The following is a 23,351-nucleotide window of genomic DNA, read 5'->3' on the forward strand; positions in this document are numbered from 1 at the left end:
TTTTAATTAACACAACATTCCTGGGAGGTAGGCACTACTATTCCCACCATTTTACAGCTGTGGAAGTTGAGACTGAGTAGAGCTAAATGAGCTATCCAAGATCACACAGCTTTTAAGAACTGGAAACAGGAGTTGATGCAGATCTCGTTAGCTCCAAACTCTTCAAGATCTTTTCTACATGATCTAATTGCTTGTCATTAACCAGTATGAATAATAAAGAGTTTCTACTCTTCAGATGTTTTCTTTGTCTTCTTTAATTTCTCATATAATTGTCCTTTTTAAATTAAAACTAGTGATATATTGTCCAAGACTCATTAGCATTCCTTACTATGAGACACTGGGCAGAGTTCTCAAAGTGTGGTTCTCATCCCAGCAGAATCAGTGTTGTATGGAAACTTAGAAATGCAAAATTGTTGGTTCTGCCCTTAGATCCTCTGAATCAGAAACTCTGGAGGTTGACTTTGCTGATTTTTTAAAGTTTGCTTATTTTTCTAATACAGACACAGAGCTGACTCAAGGAATTCTCTTGCAGAAAAATAGCCTTGGTTTTCCTCCCTCAAGGTTTGCATATTGAATTTACTTTAAATACAATATGGCTTCTCAGAATGTATCACTGTGAGAGCCAAACCCCCCAAACTTGAGTCTTACAAACCTAGTACCAAGAATGTGTTCCCTCCCAGCCTTCCTTTAACCCTCAACCATTTGAGTAAATCCATGATCCAAATTCAGTGGGGTCTCTGGGTCTCATTATTGCTTTTCCTGAAAGATTTCTCTCTTCTCCATTGCATAGAGGATGCTTACAATTGCATGAAGTCCTCTCATCTTCACTGCCATGTAACTGTTCCTTGGTGCATTTCTTCTCCCCAAAGTTCAGGAGAAACCTGCATAAACCAAGAACTTCCTGAACTCTGCCATCATAAGTGAGGGAGGGAAATCTGGGACCCTTTGAACCAGTCCTACACTGTGTAGGGGGGAGGGAAGGGATATTGTGACCCTTATCTATGATGGAGGGATCCTGCCCCATCTTTCCTCAGGGCACCAGTTCTCAAACTTGAGTGTGAATCAGAACCACCCAATGGCCTATTAAAGCATAGATTACTGGGCCACACCTCCAGAGTTTCCGATTCAGAGGATCTAAAGAGAGACCCAACAATTTGCATTTCCCAATTCCTGAGTAATGCTGATTCTGCTGGAATGGGGACCATATTTTGAGAACCCTAGCCCAGTGTCTCATAGTGAGGAATGCTAATGAGTCTTGGACACTAAATCACTAATTTTAATTAAGAAAAGAACTAATTTTTTGGACAACTATATGAGAAATTAAGGAAGACAAAGAAGACATCTGAAGAATGGGGTGAAAAGTAGTTGCTTCCTCAAGTTTATAATCCTACAAAGGACCATGCACATGGCTTGAAGTTTGTGTTCTTGGTGAAGATCCTGATTGACAGGGTTTGTTTCTCCATTCTGTGTGATTGAGTAGATCCCCTAGCCAGACTGTTGATTTCTTTCCTGGAACAGGTGAATGTTAAATTGTGTCATGCACCATGGCCCCTGACAAGGTCAGAACATAAACTATAAGTCATCAGTGGGAATTTGGTCTAGGGCTAAGACATCCCCAAGTAGTAGACACTGGATGATGATGCTGAGGTTCTGTCCAAACTCAGTATAAGACCCACAGCAAGATCTCACAGGTCAGCATTGTGTTACAAGACATCTAATGCCCTGATAGCATGATATTGATGGCCCAGAGAAGTCAAATTTACACATTACAGCAGAGAGCTCATGTCCCTTCAGCTTCTTACATGGAAGCTTTCCCAAACTTTGCAAAATGACTGCAAGCAGGAGCCACATGAGTGATGAATGATGTTAAAAACAAATCACATCATTTTGGCACCCAAGGGCTGGCTGAGAAACCCCAGCAAGTAGTGTGGCTTTCTCCTGCTAACTGTGATCTGCTTACAGGCAGGTGGGGTTCACAGAGGGTGGCTACAGGTGAGCAAGCCTCCAGCTCTCCAGGAAGAATAACTTTAATTCTTACCTTTTGTTCTCGCTATCTTTTGAGGCAAGTCCCCTTAAATTCAGATCATAGGAAAATATCTGCTTTCTCTAGAATCTTCCTTTTATACCTTGAAGTCTCCTGTATAAGTCCAGTGTCTTATATATCTGCCACCAACTCCCTGTGTGACCTTGGCTGTTTGCTGAACTCTCTGTGATGTAGTGATCTCATCTGCAGAAGGAAGGCTGTGGGTCAATTCATTCCCACTTTCTTCCAGTGCTAATTACTATTGACTCACTCATTTCTTTCCTTTCCCCTTGTTTCTGATTGAAGCATCCCTTCCTGCATTTGTATCCCTTTTCAGGAGGTTCTTTCACTAAGAAGTCTTAGATGTCATTCAGCCACAGATGGTGTCATCTTACCTGAGTACTCCCAGGGAAACAACTCTTTCTATTTAATTTCAAAAATTGCTTCTAAAACATATTTGGGGGTGAGGGTGGTGTTGTGACTCAGGGGGTTAACTCACCAGCTGCAGTGCCAGCATCCTACTGCGTGTCAGTTCAAGTCCCAGCTGCTCCACTTCGAATCAAGCTCCCTGCTAATGCACCTGGGAAAGCAGTAGAAAATGGCCCAAGTACTTGGGCCCCTGTTGCCTTCATGAGAGTCGCAGATGGAGTTCCAGGCTCCTGGCTTCAATCTGGTCAAGCCCTGGCCATTGCTGCCATTTGGGGAGTAAACCAGCAGATGGAATATTTCTGTCTGTCCCTCCACCTCTCTCTCTCTGTCACTCCACCTTTCAAATAAATAAATAAATACTTAAAAACAGATATATTTGGTGGTAATTAAGATGGACCTACACCTACAGTCCTTGTTCCACATCCTCTCCCATTAATGTGACCTCTCATCTATCTCTATGTTGGTGCAGAGAGGAAGGTAGGAGATAGAATGACAGCAAGGACTAACATAGCAATGCTGAAAAGCAGCTATAAGCATTTGTCCCCATCCCTTTATGCTAGCTGGCAGGGCACTCAGCCTGGAGAAGCACCCTCCCAACCCCCATGTGCCCTAGATTTGTCTACCCATTCAGGAGCCACACATGACAACAGGGTTCAAGGCAGCTGTACCACTCTCCTTCTCTTATTATCAGCCAAATTCCATTACAATCCCACTCCCACACAGCTGAGAACAGCTGGCCATAAACCTAAGGTGCACCCCTGTCTCTGAGCTCTTCCCATGATTTGGCCATTGCCTTTCCCCTACAATATCCTGGGTACCTTAAATGAAAGTGGCATGTGACATTAAAGCACCATGCCCAGAATCATCAATATGCCAAATGGCCAATTTGCTGAAATCCAAGAACCCAAATGTCAATTCACCCAATAATACATTAACCCCCAAACCATTTCTCTGCTAATATTTTTATTTACAAAAAAGCAAGCTTTCTGAACTATTTGTAAAGTTTACTACAAGTATTTTAAACTTACAAAGATTTCTGATGTTTCTTCTTTATTAGGTTTAGGCTGTTCATGAAATTTAGTTACTGGCTGTCATGAAGTTTTTTTAACACCAAATGTAGACATAAGACTGAATTCTCCCTGTCTTCTCTCCCAAAAGAGGAGAGAACCATAGTCATAGCCTTTCAAGTACATGTTTTCTTACAGATGAAAGGCCTAGGAGGATATCATTTTATTTTATTTTTAAAGATTTATTTATTTATTTATTTGAAAGGCAGAGTTACAGAGAGGCAGAGGCAGAGAGAGAGAGAAGTCTTCCATCTGCTGGTTCACTCCCCAAATGGCTGCAACAGCCGGAGCTGGGCCGATCGGAAGCCAGGAGCCAGGTGCGCCTTCTGGGTCTCCCATGTGGGTGCAGGGGCCCAGGGACTTGGGCCATCTTTTACTGCTTTCTCAGGCCATAGCAGAGAGCTGGATTGGGAGTGAAGCAGCTGGGACTCAAACCAGTGCCCATATGGAATGCCAGCACTGCAGGCAGCAGCTTTACCCACTACACCACAGTGCTGGCCCCCGAGGGTATCGTTTTAAATGTTAACAGGGATGACCTCTAGGTCAAGGGATAATGGGTGACTTGTGGAGTCACATCTGCATTTTCCTGTGTTTTCCAAAAGGCCCATTTTACATGTATAATCAGAAAAACACCGTAAATATTAGTCAAAGTCTCATAATAAACCCTGCCTGCCTGCCTATTTCAATCAACACTCAAGTGGGGGAGTCGGGCACATATGCATTGGACTGATTCCTAAACAGATTTTCAGACAGCTTTAAAACTTGTAAGGCAGGGGCGGGTAATGTCAGGCCTGTAGACCTCATAAGGCTCACAGCATCACTGGATCTGGCCCTGCCAAGGCAACTGCAGGCAGGACTCCAAATTCAATAAATCTGTAGCAGGCTAATATGTAAGCTGATCATTTTGAATGACCCTTGGCAGAAGAAAGGTTCTCCACCCTTGTAAAGAATTCGGGTTTGAGACATACATGGGAAACCTTTTGTGATGATGCATTTGCAGAGGCTGTGCCTTTTGTCAGGTGGTTGAGATCAGTTTGCAGATCTTCAGGGAAAGCCTTAGTCCCCACCACTTTGCCGCAGGCAAGAGAGTTGGCTGGGCTGAGCTCATTCTGATGACCTGTAGAGTGTCTTTGATTACAGAAGGTTGATGCTGTATCCCATATTGGATTGCTGTTTCCAGTCCACACTACTCCACCTCTAACCCAGCTCCCTGCTAATGTTCCTGGGAAGGCAGTAGATAGTGGTCCCCAGGGTCCAGTTGTGGTCACTGGGAGAGTGAACCAGTAGAGGAAGATTCTCTCTCTCCCTCTCTCTCTCTCTCTCTCGCCATCTCTCTCTCCTCCCCCACTCTCTCTCTACCCCCCTCTCTCTATCTCCTTCTCCCCCCTCCTCTCTTTCTGTCTCCTTTCCCTGTTGCTCTGCCTTTCAAATAAATAAATAAATAAATAAATCTTACCACCCCTCAAAGAAATGTCCTTGCAGGCCTTGGGTCACTCGCAACAGCTAAGTTAAAGGAGCATCACTGGAACTTTAGAGATTCTTAGTCTCCCCCATCCCCCTCATGCCTGCCAAAGCCTAGAAGCTCCAGTTCAAGGCTAATTTGAGAAGAATATTTGTATTTTGAATTAACCTAATAGAGCTTAAGAGGAGAAAAACAATACTGCTTGGTTTGCAAAACCATCCCCCAAGAGTCTTGGTTCAGATTCAAGGACAAAAAGAGGCTGAGAATGAATTAATTAACTTTGATTTGAATGGAGTATGAGCCTCTGGGGCTCCTGTGCATACCAGCAGGTCAGCAAAGGTACAAGCCCCTGAGCCCAAGCTGCGTGGAGCTGGCAGAGCTTGGCCTGCAGGAGCTGATCACTGTGTCTCACAGCCTCTTTCTTAGCATCTCCTACTAGGAGGAGACTCAGGTCAGCACTCATCCCCCAGTCAGTTACCAGAAATGAAGGGGCAAGGGTCCTCCAAACTTCCCTTTCCCCAGGGAGGTCCCCATCCCTAAAACTGGTATTGCAGTAAACATACTGTGGAGGCCCCAGTGGGTCAGGAAAGCATTTAATTGGGAAGAAAACAAAAACAATGCTGACTTTAGCCAGACCAACACCAGAGTTGCCTGGCTCTGCTCCTGAACTCTGTTTAAACACTGCCTGGGATGGGAAACTCACCCTTTCCTATCCGGTGATCTGTTAACAGTGGGGTAAGCAGTGACTTCATTAGCCCAAGCTTACCCCACTTTATACCTATTGCATGTATTGGTTTCTGCACTGTCCCCTTTCTCAAAAATTTCCCAAGTTGGCCAATATATTTTATGGTCACTTAATGATAAACCATTTTCCTGGCTAATGTTCACTAAGAACTGATCATGTACCAGGCACTGGTGAGCAAGGTGCTGTAAACAATATCGTCATCATCATCATTGCTAGACCAAGGTTACAAGCCTGGGAATTGGCAGAGCAGAGATTCAATACAAGGTATCTGGATTTAAGGTCAGAGAACTAAACTCCTGCTGCCCAGCTCTAAGCTGCCTTAACTCCGGACATTCTCTTCATGTATTAATAAGAAAAAGATCAGCATCCCTTTATGAATCCCCCAAGTCTTCCCACGGACTTCTTCATAAGTGGCCAGTTGAAGGGAGGAGCTTAACTTTCAAGTGACCTTGATGTGTACTGGGGATTGTGTTACATTAGGCCAGCATCAACTCCATTTGATAGATTAAGGAGTAGGTCCCCAGGTTTCAACTAATTCACCAAAGATCACACTGAGAGTGAATTGCAAAGCAAAAATTCAAACCTAAGCTGTTCTGATGCCTCCCCATTATACCACATTGCCTACCAAACTGCATTCAATAACCCTTTATGAATTTGAAAAAGTGGAGTAGCAATTCTTGCTAAATGCTGTCACTATAAAACTGATGGAAGAGGTCAAGAATGAATCACCCTGCCTCACAAGTTAATAGATTGACTGTGATGGGTGCCTCTTACGGTGTTTATCTGAAATGCTTCCTGGACCAAAAGCAACTTATGGTATTTAGGCCCCATCCTCCCCTGGGCATGGATCACTGCTTTTATAGATATTAAGGATAACAATAATAGGAAAATAAATGCTATGTATTCATATCTATTTAATACTAACTATAGTAACAAAATAAGGTATTTCTATTCATTCATGCAAGTAGCATATGTATGATTCTTTCATCCATTTCTTGAACACTCTTCTAGGCACTGAGGTGGGAACATAGAGGACAAAAGCCTGCCTTGTAGAGCTTATTTACTCCTGCAAAATGTAATAAAGATAATAATAGTCCTTGTGAAGGAAAACTCCAGTGGAATACAGAATAGAGAGTTGTGGACCAGGTAGACGCTCATCTGGATAGGAATGTCAGGAAAGCTCCTTATAAGCAGATCCCAGAATGACATATGGACATGAGCTGTTCAAAGATATCCAGAAAAGTGTCCCATTGAGGAGGAGGAGCAAAGCTCTTAGACCCTGCCACACCTAGGCTGAAGGCTTTGCACCATTTATCTCATTCAGTCCTGACAAAGCCCCTCGTGGGATTAGTGCCATTATTTCCTCATTTTTCTGCAGAGTCCCTGAACTTTGAAGTCATCTGCTTAAGTGCACAGCATTTTTAAGTGGGGGAGCCCTTCCAGCTCGGAGGCAATATCCCCAGCTCAGTTGCTCAGCACTTCTGTGGCTTGGCCAGTCTGCAGCAATCCTGTGCCAGCACAGTTAGCACAGATCTAGAAATGCCAGGTCCTCAGGAAACATCCACAAGGCCTGCATTGTCTGTGGGTCCAGGGGAAGGGACCCCAGGTTCACAAACTACTAGACTCCAACAACTGCTGAATCCTTGCACCCGTGACCGTCCCTCAGCATGGTAAAGGCCATGGGGGCCACATTGCACACCTGCAAGCTTATCACAAGATGTCAGATTAATCCACTTAAGATTTCTCATCCCTCCATAACATTATTGGTAGGAAGCAGCTTTATTGTTTACTGACTTGCAAAGGTTATGCAGGCTTTTAACAAAACTATGCATAAATTTTTTTTTTAAAAAAAGTAACTAAGATCATCCTTCATCCCACCACCAAGAGATTATCATTAAACATTCTGATGCGTGTTCTCACAGACTTTTTTTTTTCCTGTGATGCATATATTGAGAATACTTCAAAAAGTTTATGGAAAAAAAGGAGCTAAAAGATATGTTTATTTGGAGGCAAAATAATTTTAAACCCATGCATAGTTGTTTCATAATACACATTTTCCATGAACCTTCTGAAGATCCCTCATACATTTAATTCTTTTATAAAACAAACATGTTTCCACTTACACATGATTTTCTACATGAAAACATATACTGAACATATTTCAGTATTAATGCATATACTTCCACATCATCTACTGTAAGAATCAGGTGGTATTCTGTGATAGCAAAATTATTGTAATGTGTCCCAGCTTTCTAAAATGATAAACAATATTCTGAAAATATGTGTGTGTGTGTGTGATCCTTAAACTCCCACCTGCTAGAATAGGTAAACAATGATGTAAAATTTGGCAATATCTTTTAAGGTCCTCAATATAAATTACCAATATCTGTGTAAAAGCTCTGTAGCAATTTGCACATCCTTGTGCAGTGTAACCACTTCCTCAGTGACACTAAAGGTTCATCACACAAACAAAAAAGATGCCTCACCTTGCATTGGCTGTCCCCATCTCACAAAGCTTCCTCTAGCCCTGGCTGGGTAGAGAACTCAGAGGAGTCCCCCTCAGCCACCTCATGTCCCTGGAGGCTGGGCCCCCAGAGAGTGTGCTCAGGAGTTGAAAGTACACTGAAGGGAGGAGGCATCGCTGTGGTCTCAGCCTCGAAGCCTGCCTCATTCTTTTCTTTATTCCCCATCAACTGCTGCCCTACATTCATCATCCGTGCATCAGAGATTCCCAGCCCAGACCCCTTCTCTGGGAACCAGACCTAAGTGCTCAGTAATGGTATCTAGCTATTAACTCCACATGGATGACTCAGCTATCTCAAACTTGAGAGCCCACAACCAAGCTCACCACCTCCCCTGGCTCTCATCACTCTCTTCAATTGTGTCCTGCTGAGTGAATGCATCTCAGTGAGCTTTTTGTCCTAACAAAAACAAGCTACTTGTGAAGGAAGAGGTTTATTTCAGCTTGCAGTTTTGAGGTTCACAGTCCAACATCAAGTGGACTTCATTGATTCGGCATGTGATGATGATGTTCTTGCTGACAGAGTTCCGAGGCTGCACAGTGTCCCTTGACAAGAGGAAGTCCATGTGTCTCTCTGTGTGCCTCCTTATGAAGCCATATGCTCCTATCATAGGAGCTCCACCCAGCAGCCTTATCCAGTGTAATTACTTCCCAAAGTCTTGGCCTCTAAACACCATCATTACATCATTTTTCACCCTCTTATTCCTGTTAATGTAAGATTTTTCAGATCAATTCAGTAACTTACTTTGGCTGAAATCCTAACTGTTATCCAAACCATAGCAGGATGACACCTCTCCTCCCAAATGCCAGAGGCCTCAAATCTAGGAGACTACCCTAAAACCTCTCACTCACTCTCCACCCCTCAGCCTATGAGTTGTGAAGACCATGAGTTCAGTGTCTTAAATATCTCTATTATCCACCCTCTGTTTCCCCTACAACTGCCAGGATTCCAGTCCAAGCCAATAGATGACCATAATTCATTCTTCATGTAGGGACTGATTGGAGAGGAGACAAAGGAGGAGGGAAGCAGCATTTCCTAAGCATCTGTATGAGCCTGATGCTGGGATTTTGTCCATACTGTACTTGTTATGTATACGATAAACACATGGAATGGATAATATCATCATATAAGAGGCACAGAGGCTCTGAGAGGTTAACTTTCTACACCAGGGCCTGCACTTGGGGCCTCATGTGTGAATCTTACTCCACAGTATATAGTAAGATTGAAGTTCGGGCCCTCAGCATTGTGGCCCTCACAGTGGTGTGAACAGAACCCGATGATGATGGTTGAGTGTAAGTTGTTGTGCATATCTGGTAAGGTTTAGCCCAGGACCTGGGTCAAGTCCCACTACTGGCATTTAGGGGAGGCAGGAGAGTGTAGCAGGGAAGGACACATGCTCAAGAACTGGACTGCCTGGCTTTGAATTTTAGCTCTGCCACTTATTGGACCTTAAGCAAACTATCTAGCCTAAGTGGCAAAATACTGGTCCCCCAAAAGATGTGTTCATATCCCAAGTCCCAGAAACTATGAACCTGATCTTACTTGAAAAAAATAATCTTTAAAAATCTAATTAAGTGAAGAGTGATAAAATGAGATATCTGGGATTATCTAGGTAGAACCTAAATCCATGACAAGTGTCCTTGAACGAGACACAGAGGAGAGACACAGGAGAGGAGTCGAGGGAGGGCAGTAGCCACCAGAAGCAGGGAGAGAGGAGTTATGCACCCTCCCTAGACAGTGAAGGAACACAGACACTGCTCCATAGAGCTGAGAGGGGGAGTCTGCCTGCTGTTTTCAGCTGCCAGGTCTGTAGTAATTGTTACACCTGCCTTAGCATATAAATACACTCTCTATACCTCGATTTCCTCATCCATAATACTCACTTCATAGGACCATCGTGAGAATTAAATAAATCCATGTGTGAGGCACTTTATAGCTGTTGCTGTTATATATTCAGCACTCTCAAAGTCTTTATTATGACTCTTTAATAGTTGTTTATGTTGGTCATCATTGGGTTTCTAGTTCATTCACCTGTTAACTGGGAATAGTACAATTACTTTATCTACCTAAGCTGGTTTGCTTATTTTACTTAAACATGACCAAAGAATCCCCTCAATCCTCCTCTCTCCTATGGAATCTTAATATTTTGGAGACAAGTCACAACCTTCCAGGGGTGCTGGGTGAACAGCTGCCATATGCCCTTGACCTGGAAAAACACTCTGGTCTGGACGTTGGGCTTATTGGTGATGTAGCCCTTCCCCCCCTTCTCCTGATTGTTCTGTGATGTGGCTAGGGGAGTGGGGATGAGATGAGGTGACACAGTCAGTGTCCTCTGGCTAATAACTGAGCCAGGTCATTGGCAATGACAATGGGGTCTTACCCAATAATTAATACACAAGCAGCCTGAAAATTCCTGTCTCCATTTCCAAATCTCTCTCTCCACTCTGTCCTTTGCTAATGAAGTCAGAAAAACAGTAACAGCCTTTAATTACCCTTGAAGTAATTAGAACTTTGCTTAATAGATAGCTTACAACAGGAAGCCCAAACCAATAGATTACCCATTGCTGCTGTGATTCTGAATATTTTCCCTGTGGGTCTCCACTGGGGAGTTGAGACCTTATTGAATTTACATAAGATGTAAACACAAGGCCCAACAGCCACCCTATCCCCTACGTGGTTCAGAAAGCTTCAAAATCATGCATTTCTTAGTTCCTACAACCTTTACCCATTAATGAAAGTTCAAATCAGCATATCCAATTAACTTTAATGTCCCCTTTACATCAAATCTCTTAAATCTAACCGTATTATGCAATTATTGTGTACAATTCTCACTTTCTATCTCAGTGCTTCTCAACATGAGTGTGTGCACAAAGCAGGTTCTGGTTCCGCAGGTCTGAGGTGGGACCTGAGGTTCTGCATTTCTAACAAGCTCCCTGGCCATGTTGACGCTGCTGCTGCTACTGCTGGAGGGCCCACTGGAGGGTGGGGTGGGGATGGAGGACAGGGAGGGTGAACAGCAAGGGAAAAGTCCCTCTCAGTCCCATAGATCATTTCACTTCCCTTCTACCACAGCAACTACTCCAGACTTCTAATGTGGATCTTGAGAAATGAGTAAAATTGTGAATTTGAAGGGAGAAGGTGCACAGGGAATGGCATAAGAAAAAGCACAGCTCTTACATCTCACAGTCACCAATATGTGGAAATTTATATAGCTGCGGCCTACATTGCTGGCATCCCTTGTTGACACTGATTTGTGTCCAGTCTTCTACTATCCTAGGAAAAGCAGTGGAATGTGGCCCAAGTGATGGAACTCTGCTTCCCACGTGGGAAACCTGGAAGAAGCCCCTAGTTCCTGGCTTGGCCTGGCTCGGCCCCGGCTGTTGCGGCCATCTAAGCAGTGAAACAGTGGGTGAAATCTCTCTGTCTCTGTCTCTGTGTCTCCACCTCTGTCTGTGACTCTGCCTTTCAAATAAATGAATCTTTTTTAAAAATAATGAAGTCCTGTCATTTGCAGCAACATGGATGGAACTTGAGGATGCTACATTGAATGAAATAAGTCAGGCACAGAAAGACAAATGCCCCATGTCCTTGATTACACGTGGAAACTGAAAAGTGGACTTCCTAGGAGTAGAATGTTGATTATGAGAACCTGGAAAGGATATGGAGGAGAATGAAGAGAGGATGGTTAACAGGCATAGAGGTGCAGTTGGGCAGGAGGAATAACTTCTTTTTTAAAGAAGTTATTTATCTGAAAGTCAAAGAGACAGAGACAGGAAGAGATCTCCCATCCCTTGTTCACTCCCCAAAGGCCCACAACAGCCATGGCTGGACCAGGCCAAAGCCAGGAGCCAGGAATTCCACCCAAGTCTCCCACAAGAGTGGTAGATACTGAAGTGTCTGAGCTATCATCTGTTGCCTACCAGGATGCTGGACTTGAAAGTAAAGTCAGGACCTCAACCCAGAATCTCTGATATGGGATATGGGCATCCCGAGTGGTGGTTTAACCACTGCACCAAATGTCTGCTCCAGGAGGAATAACATCTAATGTTCTACAGCACAGTAGGGAAGCTATGGTTGACAATAATTAACGGCATATTTCAAAATAGCTAGTAGAGAGGATTTTGAATGTCCCAACACAAAGCAATGAGAAATACTTGTGGTGATGGATATACCACTTACCCTGATCTAATCATGACACATTCCATACGTGTACTGAAATATTACCCTGTATGATATAAATGTATATAATTACTAAGTGCTGATAAAATATTTCCGTAAGAAAGAAAGAGAGTGGGCCGGCGCTGCGGCTCACTAGGCTAATCCCCCGCCTTGCGGCGCCGGCACACCGGGTTCTAGTCCTGGTCGGGGCGCCGGATTCTGTCCCGGTTGCCCCTCTTCCAGGCCAGCTCTCTGCTGTGGCCAGGGAGTGCAGTGGAGGATGGCTCAAGTGCTTGGGCCCTGCACCCCATGGGAGACCAGGAGAAGCACCTGGCTCCTGCCATCGGATCAGCACGGTACGCCGGCCGCAGCAGCCATTGGAGGGTGAACCAACGGCAAAAGGAAGACCTTTCTCTCTGTCTCTCTCTCTCACTGTCCACTCTGCCTGTCAAAAAATAAAATAAAATAAAATAAAAAAAGAAAAGAAAGATAGTGGCCCTTGAAGGATTTTTAAAATGCTCTTTAAAATGTTTTTACAAAAAATTTTATTTATAGTGTGTATGAGAAACAAAGTTCTCAGGGGTTCTGTGTACTCAGGCAGTGTTGTAGTGCAAGTAAAGAGATCTGGAAAGAGAGGGAGGGCACCAAGGCAAAGGTCTTCCATGGAATATTTTGTTTCAGTGAATCTGATTTCTACTGGGTGAAGTGATATTGTCCAGATGTCTTAGGAAGGGAAATGTGATGCTGGGCATTCCCTAAAACCAGCCATCAACCAAAGCCATCCTCCCATAGCTCCCTGGGACTTTGAACTTGATCTTGTACTAATCTAATATAGTAGCCTCCTCTGCCTAGTTTTACAAATTACCACAAATTTGGTGGTCTAGAACAACAGAAATGTCCTCTCTCACAATTTTGAGGGGAAGAAGTCCTAAGTCCAGGTGTCAGCAAGACCACACGCCCCAGAGGCTGGAGGGGGTTCATGACCCAGAAGCTGGAGGGGAGAGCCCAGCCCTTGCCTCTCCCAGCATCTGTCATCATTCCTCAGATTGAGGCTGCATTGTTCCAGAAGGGAAGCATCTCAAATCTCCCTCTGCCCTGCCTTCATCTCACCTTCTCTTATGATTGTGTGTCATCAACCTCCTCCCTGCTGTAAAAAGGAAGTGCTTCTGATTTAGGGCTTACTTGGATTATCCAAGGTCATCCTCCCCATCTCATGATCCTTAATCTAGTCACATTTGCAGAAACAGTTGTATTTGTTGGTTTTGCCATACAAGGTCAGACAAGCAAATTTCAGGGACTAGGGCATAGGTATTTAGATCAGCACAGTCTGCTGGTTCATTTCCCAGATGCCCTCAACAGCTGGGGCTGGTCCATGCTGAAGCCAGGAGCCTGGAGCTCTATCTGGATCTCCCCAGTGGATGTCAGGAACTCAGGTTCTTGGTCCATCATATGCTGCCTCCAAGGTGCATTAGCAGGAACCTGAATCAGACGCAGAGGAGCTAGGACTCAAGCTAGACACTCTGATATGGGGTGTGTGTGTCCCAAATAGAAACTTAGCCCACTGTGTCACAACACCAATCCTCCTTTTACCTGGAGCATCAGCCCTCTCTTTAACTCTCCTCTTCCCTACACCTTCAGGCCAAGAGTAATTTCTTCAGAAATGCTTTCTCTGATCTTTTAGGAGAGACCAATCCCTATCTCATCACTTGACCTTGCAGAGTTGAAATTTAACATATATGCCATATCACTGTCTCCATGATGATACTGCTTGTCAGTGTCATCAATTTATTCCCAGTAACCAACACATAATAGACAGTCAAAGAAGGAATGAATCGGTTTCAGCTCTTATAAGCTGTGTGTGTTGGTCAGCTCAGGCTGCCAAATAAGAGAACCACAGATTGGGCAGTGGGATTCTAGGCACGTGTCCTAGATCTGCTACTGTGAGTGATCAGGTCACATGGAGTCCTAGCGGTTAGTCTAGTAGTTTTCAGAACACTGGAGATGCTCCTTGACCAGAGTTACTGGAGCCCAACACGGGTAATGGATCTCATTACGTGCTTCTCCTTAGGGGGATATGCACCCGAAGTTTTGCCAAGTCCTGCAGTTGCAATATTATACTTTTTTTTAATTCTGTGATTTCTAAATTTATTCATACCAAGATTTTTCATATAATGTGTTTTTCTCTTTCGAGGAGTAGAAGTTCTGTAATGTATGCTTGGGAATCATCAGTTCAGTTCAGAGCTGTGACTGTAAACTTTTATAAAGATTTTTTTTATTTGACAGATAGAGTTAGACAGTGAGAGAGAGAGAGAGAGAGAGAGAGAGAGAGATCTTTCTTCCATTGGTTCACCCCCCAAATGGCTGCTACAGCCAATGCTGCACCAATCTGAAGCCAGGAGCCAGGTGCTTCTTCCTGGTCTCCCATGTGGATGCAGGGGCCCAAGCACTTGGGCCATCCTCCACTGTCTTCCCAGGCCACAGTAGAGAGCTGGACTGGAAGAGGAGCAACCAGGACTGGAACCCGGCGCCCACATGGGATGCCAGCACCACAGGCAGAGGATTAACCAAGTGAGCCATGGCGCCGGCCCTGTAAAGATGTTTTTAATCTAGTTCTGCTCACTACTGTAGCCTGTGAACAGTGCCTGGCACATAGAAAGTGTTCAATAAATATTTGTTATCATAACAGTCTTAAAACAATAAAAAATAATTCTGAAGATATTTTCAGTAACAGCAGGGTACTGTTTAGGCCAAAACGTGACTGTTTTGAGACTTTGGAAGAAAGTGCAGCTGAATAAACACTTGTTGAAATATTGGCCAAGTTATTTATTCTGCTGGCTAAACGAAGCAGTGGATCTTCTGGTGTGTGAGAACGCATGCTGTCAGAAGCCCTCACCCACATCACCAGGGAAGAAGCATTTCCTCCTAGAGCCATGTGTGGATGCAGATCAGGGACCTAATAGTACCCTTGTCCCTCTAGTCCAAGCCTGCTAACAGAATTTCAACTTCTGTTTCCTCCCTCTACATCTCGTGTTTTTATTGAATGCTAAGGTTTGCAGCTGTGACCCCACCACAGGGTGAAAAGCATCAAATTAGAGGACTCTGACAAGTGCATCCCCTGTAGCCTTGATGCCAGGCAGAGCTTACTATTTGTTGGCCTCAATTGTCAGCTGCAGCTGGGGTGAACCTTGTCTCTAACCAAGACCAAGGGCCTTTTGGAATCTGATGTAGTTACTTTAGTGGCAACAAAGCTTCCATGATAAATGGGGTTTGCAACAAATAGATTTTCTCTGTAGATCGCCACTCCAGCTGGGCATTCTCTGCTATTTTTGCCTGACAGTCCTAAGAATGGGAACTCGTTGCTTGCCCATCATTATTACAATGAAAGGTTTGAAACCCTAATTATTACTCATTCTTTGGAAATGAGATGGAGGCCTGGAGGCTGACAAACAAGTTTGTTTTGTTGCCGGCTTGATTGGCCACTTGTATACCAAATGCCCATTTCCTAAGAAGAGATATTTCTTGGGCAATTGCTTACCTTCCTAGCATTTGCAAAAAAACAGGAGCTGGCTGGTATATAATAATTTTCTATTCATTTCCTGCATCAGGAAAAGTTGATATTTCTAGATCAGTTAAGAGGGAACAGAAAGAACTATGGCCATCCAGATCTGCATGGGTCAAGTAGTCCTCCTTGAAGGAGATAGTGTGGGTGTTGGGAGGCACGTTAGGAAAAGATGGTCTACCCATCCTGGTGACCTAGTTGAATGGGCAGTTACAGGGTGGAGAGGTTGTAAGGGTCCAATGAAGTCGTGGTGACTGGTATGCAATAAATGACAGATATTTGTGAGATCATACTTGGGGAATGAAATATGTTGTCTTTCTTTAATCAGATGTTGGCATAGCTACTGCTTATAGGTGACCCTTATTTCATCTTTTATTCACATGTCTTCCCCACTTCCCTTGCTGAGAGATCCCTAGGGAGAAATGGTAAGCTCCATGAGGCCAGAGTTTTACATCTAGTTTTTCTTTACACTCTATTCTTAGTGCCTAGCACCAAGTCTAGTATATAGGGGGGAGCTAAATAAATACTTATGGGGTGAATGAAGCATCTGCCATGTAATATATAGTCTTTAAATTGGAGTGCCTATCACTGTCATTGACATTGTCATCATTGCCATCACCTGGTGGTTCTTTTTACAGAAGTCTTGCTTCCTCTTCAGATTAAAGCAGACTGGCCATGAAGATGTATAAACCTGCTTGTCCTGGGGAAGCTCTCTGGACTCTGAATCTGGCACTGGCACACTGCATTTTCACTGCTGTCACACAGAGACAACGTAACATGAGCAGAGAATGGGTGTTTCTCCCTGCCTTTCACAGTGACTTCCTTTCAAATCTTTCTGCACATGATACATGTATGATTACCTATTACTGAGCTAAAAATTACCCCCAGACTTGACAGCTTAGAAAAACAGACATTTATGCTCTTGCAGTTCCATATGTCAAGAGTAAGGTTCAGCTTTTCTGGGTCCTCTGGATCAGGGCTTCCCACAAGCCGCCGTCGAGGCACAGTTCTCTCAGACTCAGCCTGAGTGAGGGTCTTCCAGGGCCAGGCAGATGGCTGTTGTAGGCCATAGGACCCCTATGTTGACTGCAGTCATCAATTCCATGCCACATGGACCTCTCTATAGGTTACCCACAACAGGGCTGCTCCCCAAAGGTTCTGAGAGAAAGAGAGTGAGAGGCTATGAGCAAGAGAGAGGTCACAGTCATTGTGTAATCTAATTTCAGAGGCAATATCCCATAATTTTTGCCCATTTGAGGTATAACACAAAGTCCATCCCACACTCAAGGGGGATGGGATTGTACAATAGTTGAGTCCAGGAAGCCAAGATCACTGGGACTGTCCTATGTAGAAGCTGTCTATCATGGGCGATGTGTCCTCCGAAACTATGATGAGCATGACATTCACTTGATTCATTTAATTCTTTTCTCTTTCAAGAATCATGGGTTGTGTACCCATCAATATCTTCTCAAATTTCTCTTCTAAAAAAGAAAAAAAAGAGAGAGAGGAAGTAGGGAATGGAGCAGCTAAGAATAGCTCCCAATATGATGATGGTTTTAGTTGTCAATGCATGTAACCATTGACACCAAATTGTGGAAAAGACCCCAATTACTCCTATTGGCTTGTCTGATCATCAGCTTCTTTATGACTTACTTTATAGCTTCCTAATGGGTGTGTTAAAAATAGAACTCTAGTGGTTATAGACACAAAAGTTGCAAATTTGGACCTTGGGTTCTTTCCCTCCCTGCATCGCACCCTCCATTGGCATAGAGGTTTAGTGCTAGTGTGAGATCATTCGGAAGCTTCATATGCTTTATCTTGATGTATGCACATTTAACATCATCCATCTGATTTTGATATAAATGTCTCAACAATGAATCCACCTCCTAATTGACTAAATTATGTGTAGTTCCTTACTCACTCTCATATCACACGTTGTTATAGGAAAGAGGAGAAATGATCTGTATCAGCAGAAGCCTACAGGCAAACCTTAGACTATCAATGGACATAGCTGCTGTCATAATTAACAAGTTTTAAGTAGAGCTATAAATGCATAATTTTGTAGAGGAAAAAGTTTAAAACTTGACATACAGTTATATGATTAGTATCTCCATGATTTGTTTCTTTTGTACAGATTGTCTCCCAGAGAAAGCTGTCCAAATCCTTGCTGAAACATGGGAACACAGCAGGAAAATCCTCTATCACGGTAAGCCCAGAAGTGCTGCCTGAACAGACCGGCTGGTCCAGGTCAGGCACCTGGGAAGAGTTGGGAGTTGATGCCACAAGTGCTGAATGTTCCAAGACACCTCTTTCTTTTTCTCCTCTTTCTATGTCCTGACAATACAGTTTTGATCTTTTGTACTCTTGGAAAAAAAAAAAAAACAGGAAAGAAAAAGATTTGAAAAGGAGGTTGCTTTCTTCTACTAAACATTTCTGCAAATAGAGAGATTATTGAGAAGAGGAAGAATACGGAATTGTCTAGAGCTTTCAGATCATCAAAGCTATCTCTCTCAATAAAATTTGAGGTAGAAAAATTGTACACATTAATGGAGTACCATGTGATTTTTTAAAAGATTTATTTTATTTATTGAAAATCAGAGTTACAGAAAGAGGGAGAGACAGAAAGAGATCTTCAATCTGCTGGTTCATTCCCCAGATTGCTGCAATATCTGAAGCTAGACCACACTGAAGCCAGGAGCCAGGAGTTTCATCTGGGTCTCCCATTTTGGTGACGGGGACCCAAGTACTTGGGCCATCTTCCATTGCTTCTCCCAGGCCATTAGCAGGAAGCTGGATTGGAAGTGGAGCAATTGGGACTTGAACAGGCACCCATATGGGTGCCAGCTTCTCAAGCAGTGGCTTTATCTGCTATGCCACAATGCTCACCCCAGAGTACCAAGTGATGTTTTAATACATGTATACATTGTATATAATGTACTATCAAGATAAATATATTTATCTCTTCAAACTTTTAACATTTCTTTATGGTAGAAAATATCCAAAATCCTATCTTCTAGTTTTGTAACAATATACAGTACATTAACATCATCTCTAGTTACCCTGCTGTGCAACAGAACTCCAGAACTTCTTATACTTCTTCTACTTAGCTGTAACTTAGTACCCATTTATCAAATTTCCTTCCTTACCCCTCCTCCCTCCCAAGCCTCTGATAACTACGATTGTACTTTTGACTTCTATGAGATCATTGATTTTTTATTTTGGCCTCTGATGTGAGTGAGGTCATGGGGTACTTGAAGCCTTTCTGTGCTCCGTTTATTTTATTTAACATAGTGACCTCCAGTTTCACCCATGTCGTTGGGAATGATAAGATTTCATCCTTTTGTGAATGAGCAGCATTCCATTATGTATATATACAACATTTTCTTTGTCCATTCATCAATAGATGAACATTTGTTTCCATTTTTTGGCTATTATGCATAGTGCTACAATGAACATGCAAATACAGGTGTCTCTTCAACTGACTGATTTCATTTCCCTTGGATACATACGCAGTATTAGGATTGTTAGATCATATGATAGCTCTAGTTTTAGCTTTTTAAGGAACTCCCATGCTATTTTTCACAATGGGTGTATTAATTTAAATTCCCATCAATGATTTACAAAGATTCTATGTAGCAAAGGAAACAGACAACAGAGTGAAGAGATAACCTACAGAATGGGAGAGATTTATAGGCTTTACATATGGTAAGGAGTTGATATCTAGAGTATATAAGAAATTAAAACAATAGGGAAAAAAGCCCATCATTATAATCCAATTACAAATTAGAATAGATCCTTCCTCAAAGGAAGGCACACAAGTGGCCAACAGAGACCTGAGAAACTGCTCAACATCAGTTATCAGTTAAATGCAAATGAAAACCACAAGGAAATATCACCTCATTCCAGTTAGATTGGCTATTATTTAAAAGACAAAGAAGTATTGGTGAGGAACTTTTCCCCCCAAGATTTAAACCTTTGCTTTAATAACATTTAGTCCAAGGCTTAGTTCATTGCCTAAGGACCAGAGAGCCCAGCGTTTAAGACTCCTCTTTAGTGGATTAGTTTGTAGCTTTGTTGTCTGATTCAGTAGCCACTGGCCACATATCCAGTGATCAATAGCTACATGTGACTAGCGGATGCTATATAGGACAGTGTAGTGTGCAGGACATTTCTATCATGGAAGAATGTTCTTCTGGGCAATGGGAAGTATCTCTAAATAAGAGCCTAAATTTTCAAACAGAAAGTATTTGATACTTTGATCTTGTGTTAGAGTCCTTGAGAAAGGTAGAAAAAGTGACCCAACAATTTAGCTGTGCAGACCAAAAGAAAAAAAAAAAAAAAGAATGAGGAAAGGAAAGAAAGCAAAAGCAAGGGCCAGGGAGGAAGTGGGGGGGAAGTACTAGGAGAATCGCAATTGCTAGGGAGGCAAATCTCCTGATTTCCTTCTCAGATAGGCAGGCAGATAGGATTAAACTGATTAGCTTTGTGGGCTGACAACCACGCCTCTGCCCTGCCCCTTTCATGATCTCCTGTGCTTACCTGGTTTTACCTGTTCATAGCAACTCCCCTTTAGGAAATAGATAAAAAGGCATGGGGTGCCCAAGACTCATGGAGTGCCCCAGGCTTGCTCTCTGCCTCTGCTTTCTGGCCCATGCTGAGCTACCTGTGGCTGCTCCTAATCACAGACTTTGCTCCAGGTGGCTCCCAGCCTGCTCTCTGCCTGGTACGGATCCAGCTTGTGCTTCTAGAGTTCTTGCTCTCCTAAATAGAGCCCTAATTTTCTTGTGTATATCTTTCACTGAATAAATGTTAAAAACTTACCATGTCGCCTGATTTATTTCAGCTGATATACAGAATTTTTATCTGAATAGACAGAAAGAACTCTCAAAATATCAATATTAAAGATTATTAATATGGGGCCGGCACTGTGGCATAGCAGGTGAGGCTGCTGCCTGCAGTGCCAGCATCCCATATAGGTGCTGGTTCAAGCCCCAGCTGCGCCAGTTCCTATCCAGCTCTCTGCTAAGGCCTGGGAAAGCAGTGGAAGATGTCCCAAGTCCTTGGGCCCCTGCACCCATGTGAGAGACCCAGAAGAAGTTGCTGGCTCCTGGCTTTGGATCAGCACAGCTCCAGCCGTTGCGGCCAATTGGGGAGTGAACCAGCAGATGGAAGACCTCTCTCTCTCTGCTTCTCCTTCTCTCTCTGTGTAATCTGACTTTCAAATAAGTACATAAACCTTAAAAAATTATTAATAAGCTGGACAATTTCACTTTGAACACTCCTTTATAACTTGAGAATGTCTGGTTCATTTAAAAAGAAAGAAAGCATTTTTTAGAGGAAAAAATCCAAAGGGATTCCCGGGGGTGAACACTGTGGCCTTTCTCACAAGAGTTACCTGAGTTTGTTGCTCGGATATTCTAAATGGCATTGTCTCAGTAAAGCATCTTCCCTGAGTGGTCTTTGAAGACCTCCCCCGGTGCTATGAAAAACAAGGCGCCATGGGCTCACTCTTAAAGCTCACAGACCCTGTGGACCCAGTATGAAACATGCCATGGCTCTTTCCTGAGAGAACAAAACTTCTCTAAAGTATCTTGGAAACATTCTTCCTCCACATATTCCAGAAAAATTTCATTTTCTAATTTTTTTTTTTTTTGACAGGCAGAGTGGACAGTGAGAGAGAGAGAGACAGAGAGAAAGGTCTTCCTTTGCCGTTGGTTCACCCTCCAATGGCCGTGGCGGCCGGCGCACCGCGCTGATCCGAAGGCAGGAGCTACGTCCTTATCTGGTCTCCCATGGGGTGCAGGGCCCAAGCACTTGAGCCATCCTCCTCTGCACTCCCGGGCCATAGCAGAGAGCTGGCCTGGAAGAGGGGCAACCAGGACAGAATCCGGCACCCCTACCAGGACTAGAACCCAGTGTGCCGGCGCCGCAGGTGGAGGATTAGCCTATTGAGCCACGGCGCCGGCCTCATTTTCTTAATTTTAAACATTGAAATACTCTTCTTAATCCTGGGTCCTCAGATCTAAACCTTGGCTTCAGTAGCTCCCAAGAAACAACTGGAAAGTATATATATAAAATTGTCTAGGTTATGCAGATGGAGAAGGTCATAACTTTCATCAGCTTTTCAAAGATGTCTGTGACCATGAAATAGTTAAGGACCATTTCTCAAACAGAGGGTAAGAGGCATTCAGGGGGCAGCATTGTGGGTGTAGCAGGTGAAGCTGCCTTCTGCCATACAAGTGTCCCATATGTGCACTGGTTTGAGTCCCAGCTGCTCATGGCCTGGGGAAGCAGTGGAGGTTGGTCCAAATACTTGAGACTGGATGAAGCTCCTTTCTGGCTTCTGGTTTCAGTCTGGCCCAGTTCCAGGCATTGCGGCCATTTGGGGAGTGAACCAGCAGATTGAAGATCTCTCCCACTGTCTCTCCCCCTCTCTCTCTCTATAACTCTGCCTTTCAAGTAAATAAACTTTTTTTTTAAGAAAAAGAGGCATTCACGTGATTAGAAACAAGAGAGAACCTCATTAAAATATAAATATTATGGCTCCTGAGTTATCAAAAAGTTCTTGAGATTTTCTTGTGTACCTGGACTCGTGTCTCTTCCTCCCAGATGCTCATGCTCTCCCAATCTATCCCTCTACAAACAACTGTCTTGGCATTAATATCTGATGCAAATAACTTCAGTTTTCCAATACTAATGATTATTTAGATCATATGAAACTGACTCATAATGGAAAAGTTGAGCTCGGAATTCATATAAAATTGAATTAAATCTCAGTATTTCAACCAGGTTGATAAATGTGCCCATGTACTGTGGCCCCTAAATGTCTATGAAATCCTGACATTATTTACAAATGGCTCAACCTTTATGCAACCAGATGTTGCTTTTTTTGTTATTGTTCTTCTACTGATTTTTTCTACCAATTCTAACCCTAAGGTTTTGAGAGTCAATGACTATTAGATATTGGAGCGTGATATATTACAAAAGAGCCTCCTTGATGTGCATACACCATGGTCTGGAGAGAGCAGACCAGTATAGTCATTCACCCCTTGCTAGTCTGACTCAAAACAGTAGAGAAATAGTACTGGTTTTCCTGCTTTGTAACTTTCCAAAGGAAAGAACAACTTATAATTACTTATAAAAGTACCATCCAATGCTTTGTGATCTGTAAAGAGAGATACTCATCTGAATTTCTGCTTCCAATCTGTTGCTCAGTTCGAGTCCCATCCATCTTATTCTCCTGCTCAGCATAAATAAAATCCAAACATCTACCATTGTAGATTCCAGAAGGTTCCCTTGGGTACCTGGACAGGCTGTGCCATGTTCAACAGGATCATGAAAATATTCCCTATGGAAAAACTCCCTACTGAAACCTCTGTCTCTGTG

The 23,351-nt window shown here is 43.3% G+C and overlaps 1 protein-coding gene across 1 annotated transcript in view; it reads left to right on the forward strand.

Moving 5' to 3' along the window:
* Window positions 1-23,351, forward strand: part of CPNE4 (copine 4) — a 395,639-nt gene that overhangs the window by 215,605 nt on the left and 156,683 nt on the right. Inside the window, exon 3 of the mRNA XM_062179027.1 lies at window positions 18,100-18,171. Within this exon, the coding sequence (XP_062035011.1) occupies window positions 18,100-18,171 (72 nt within the window). The remainder of the gene's footprint in view (window positions 1-18,099; window positions 18,172-23,351) is intronic.

This window comes from Lepus europaeus, chromosome 2 (assembly GCF_033115175.1).
Source record: "Lepus europaeus isolate LE1 chromosome 2, mLepTim1.pri, whole genome shotgun sequence".
NCBI lineage: Eukaryota > Metazoa > Chordata > Mammalia > Lagomorpha > Leporidae > Lepus > Lepus europaeus.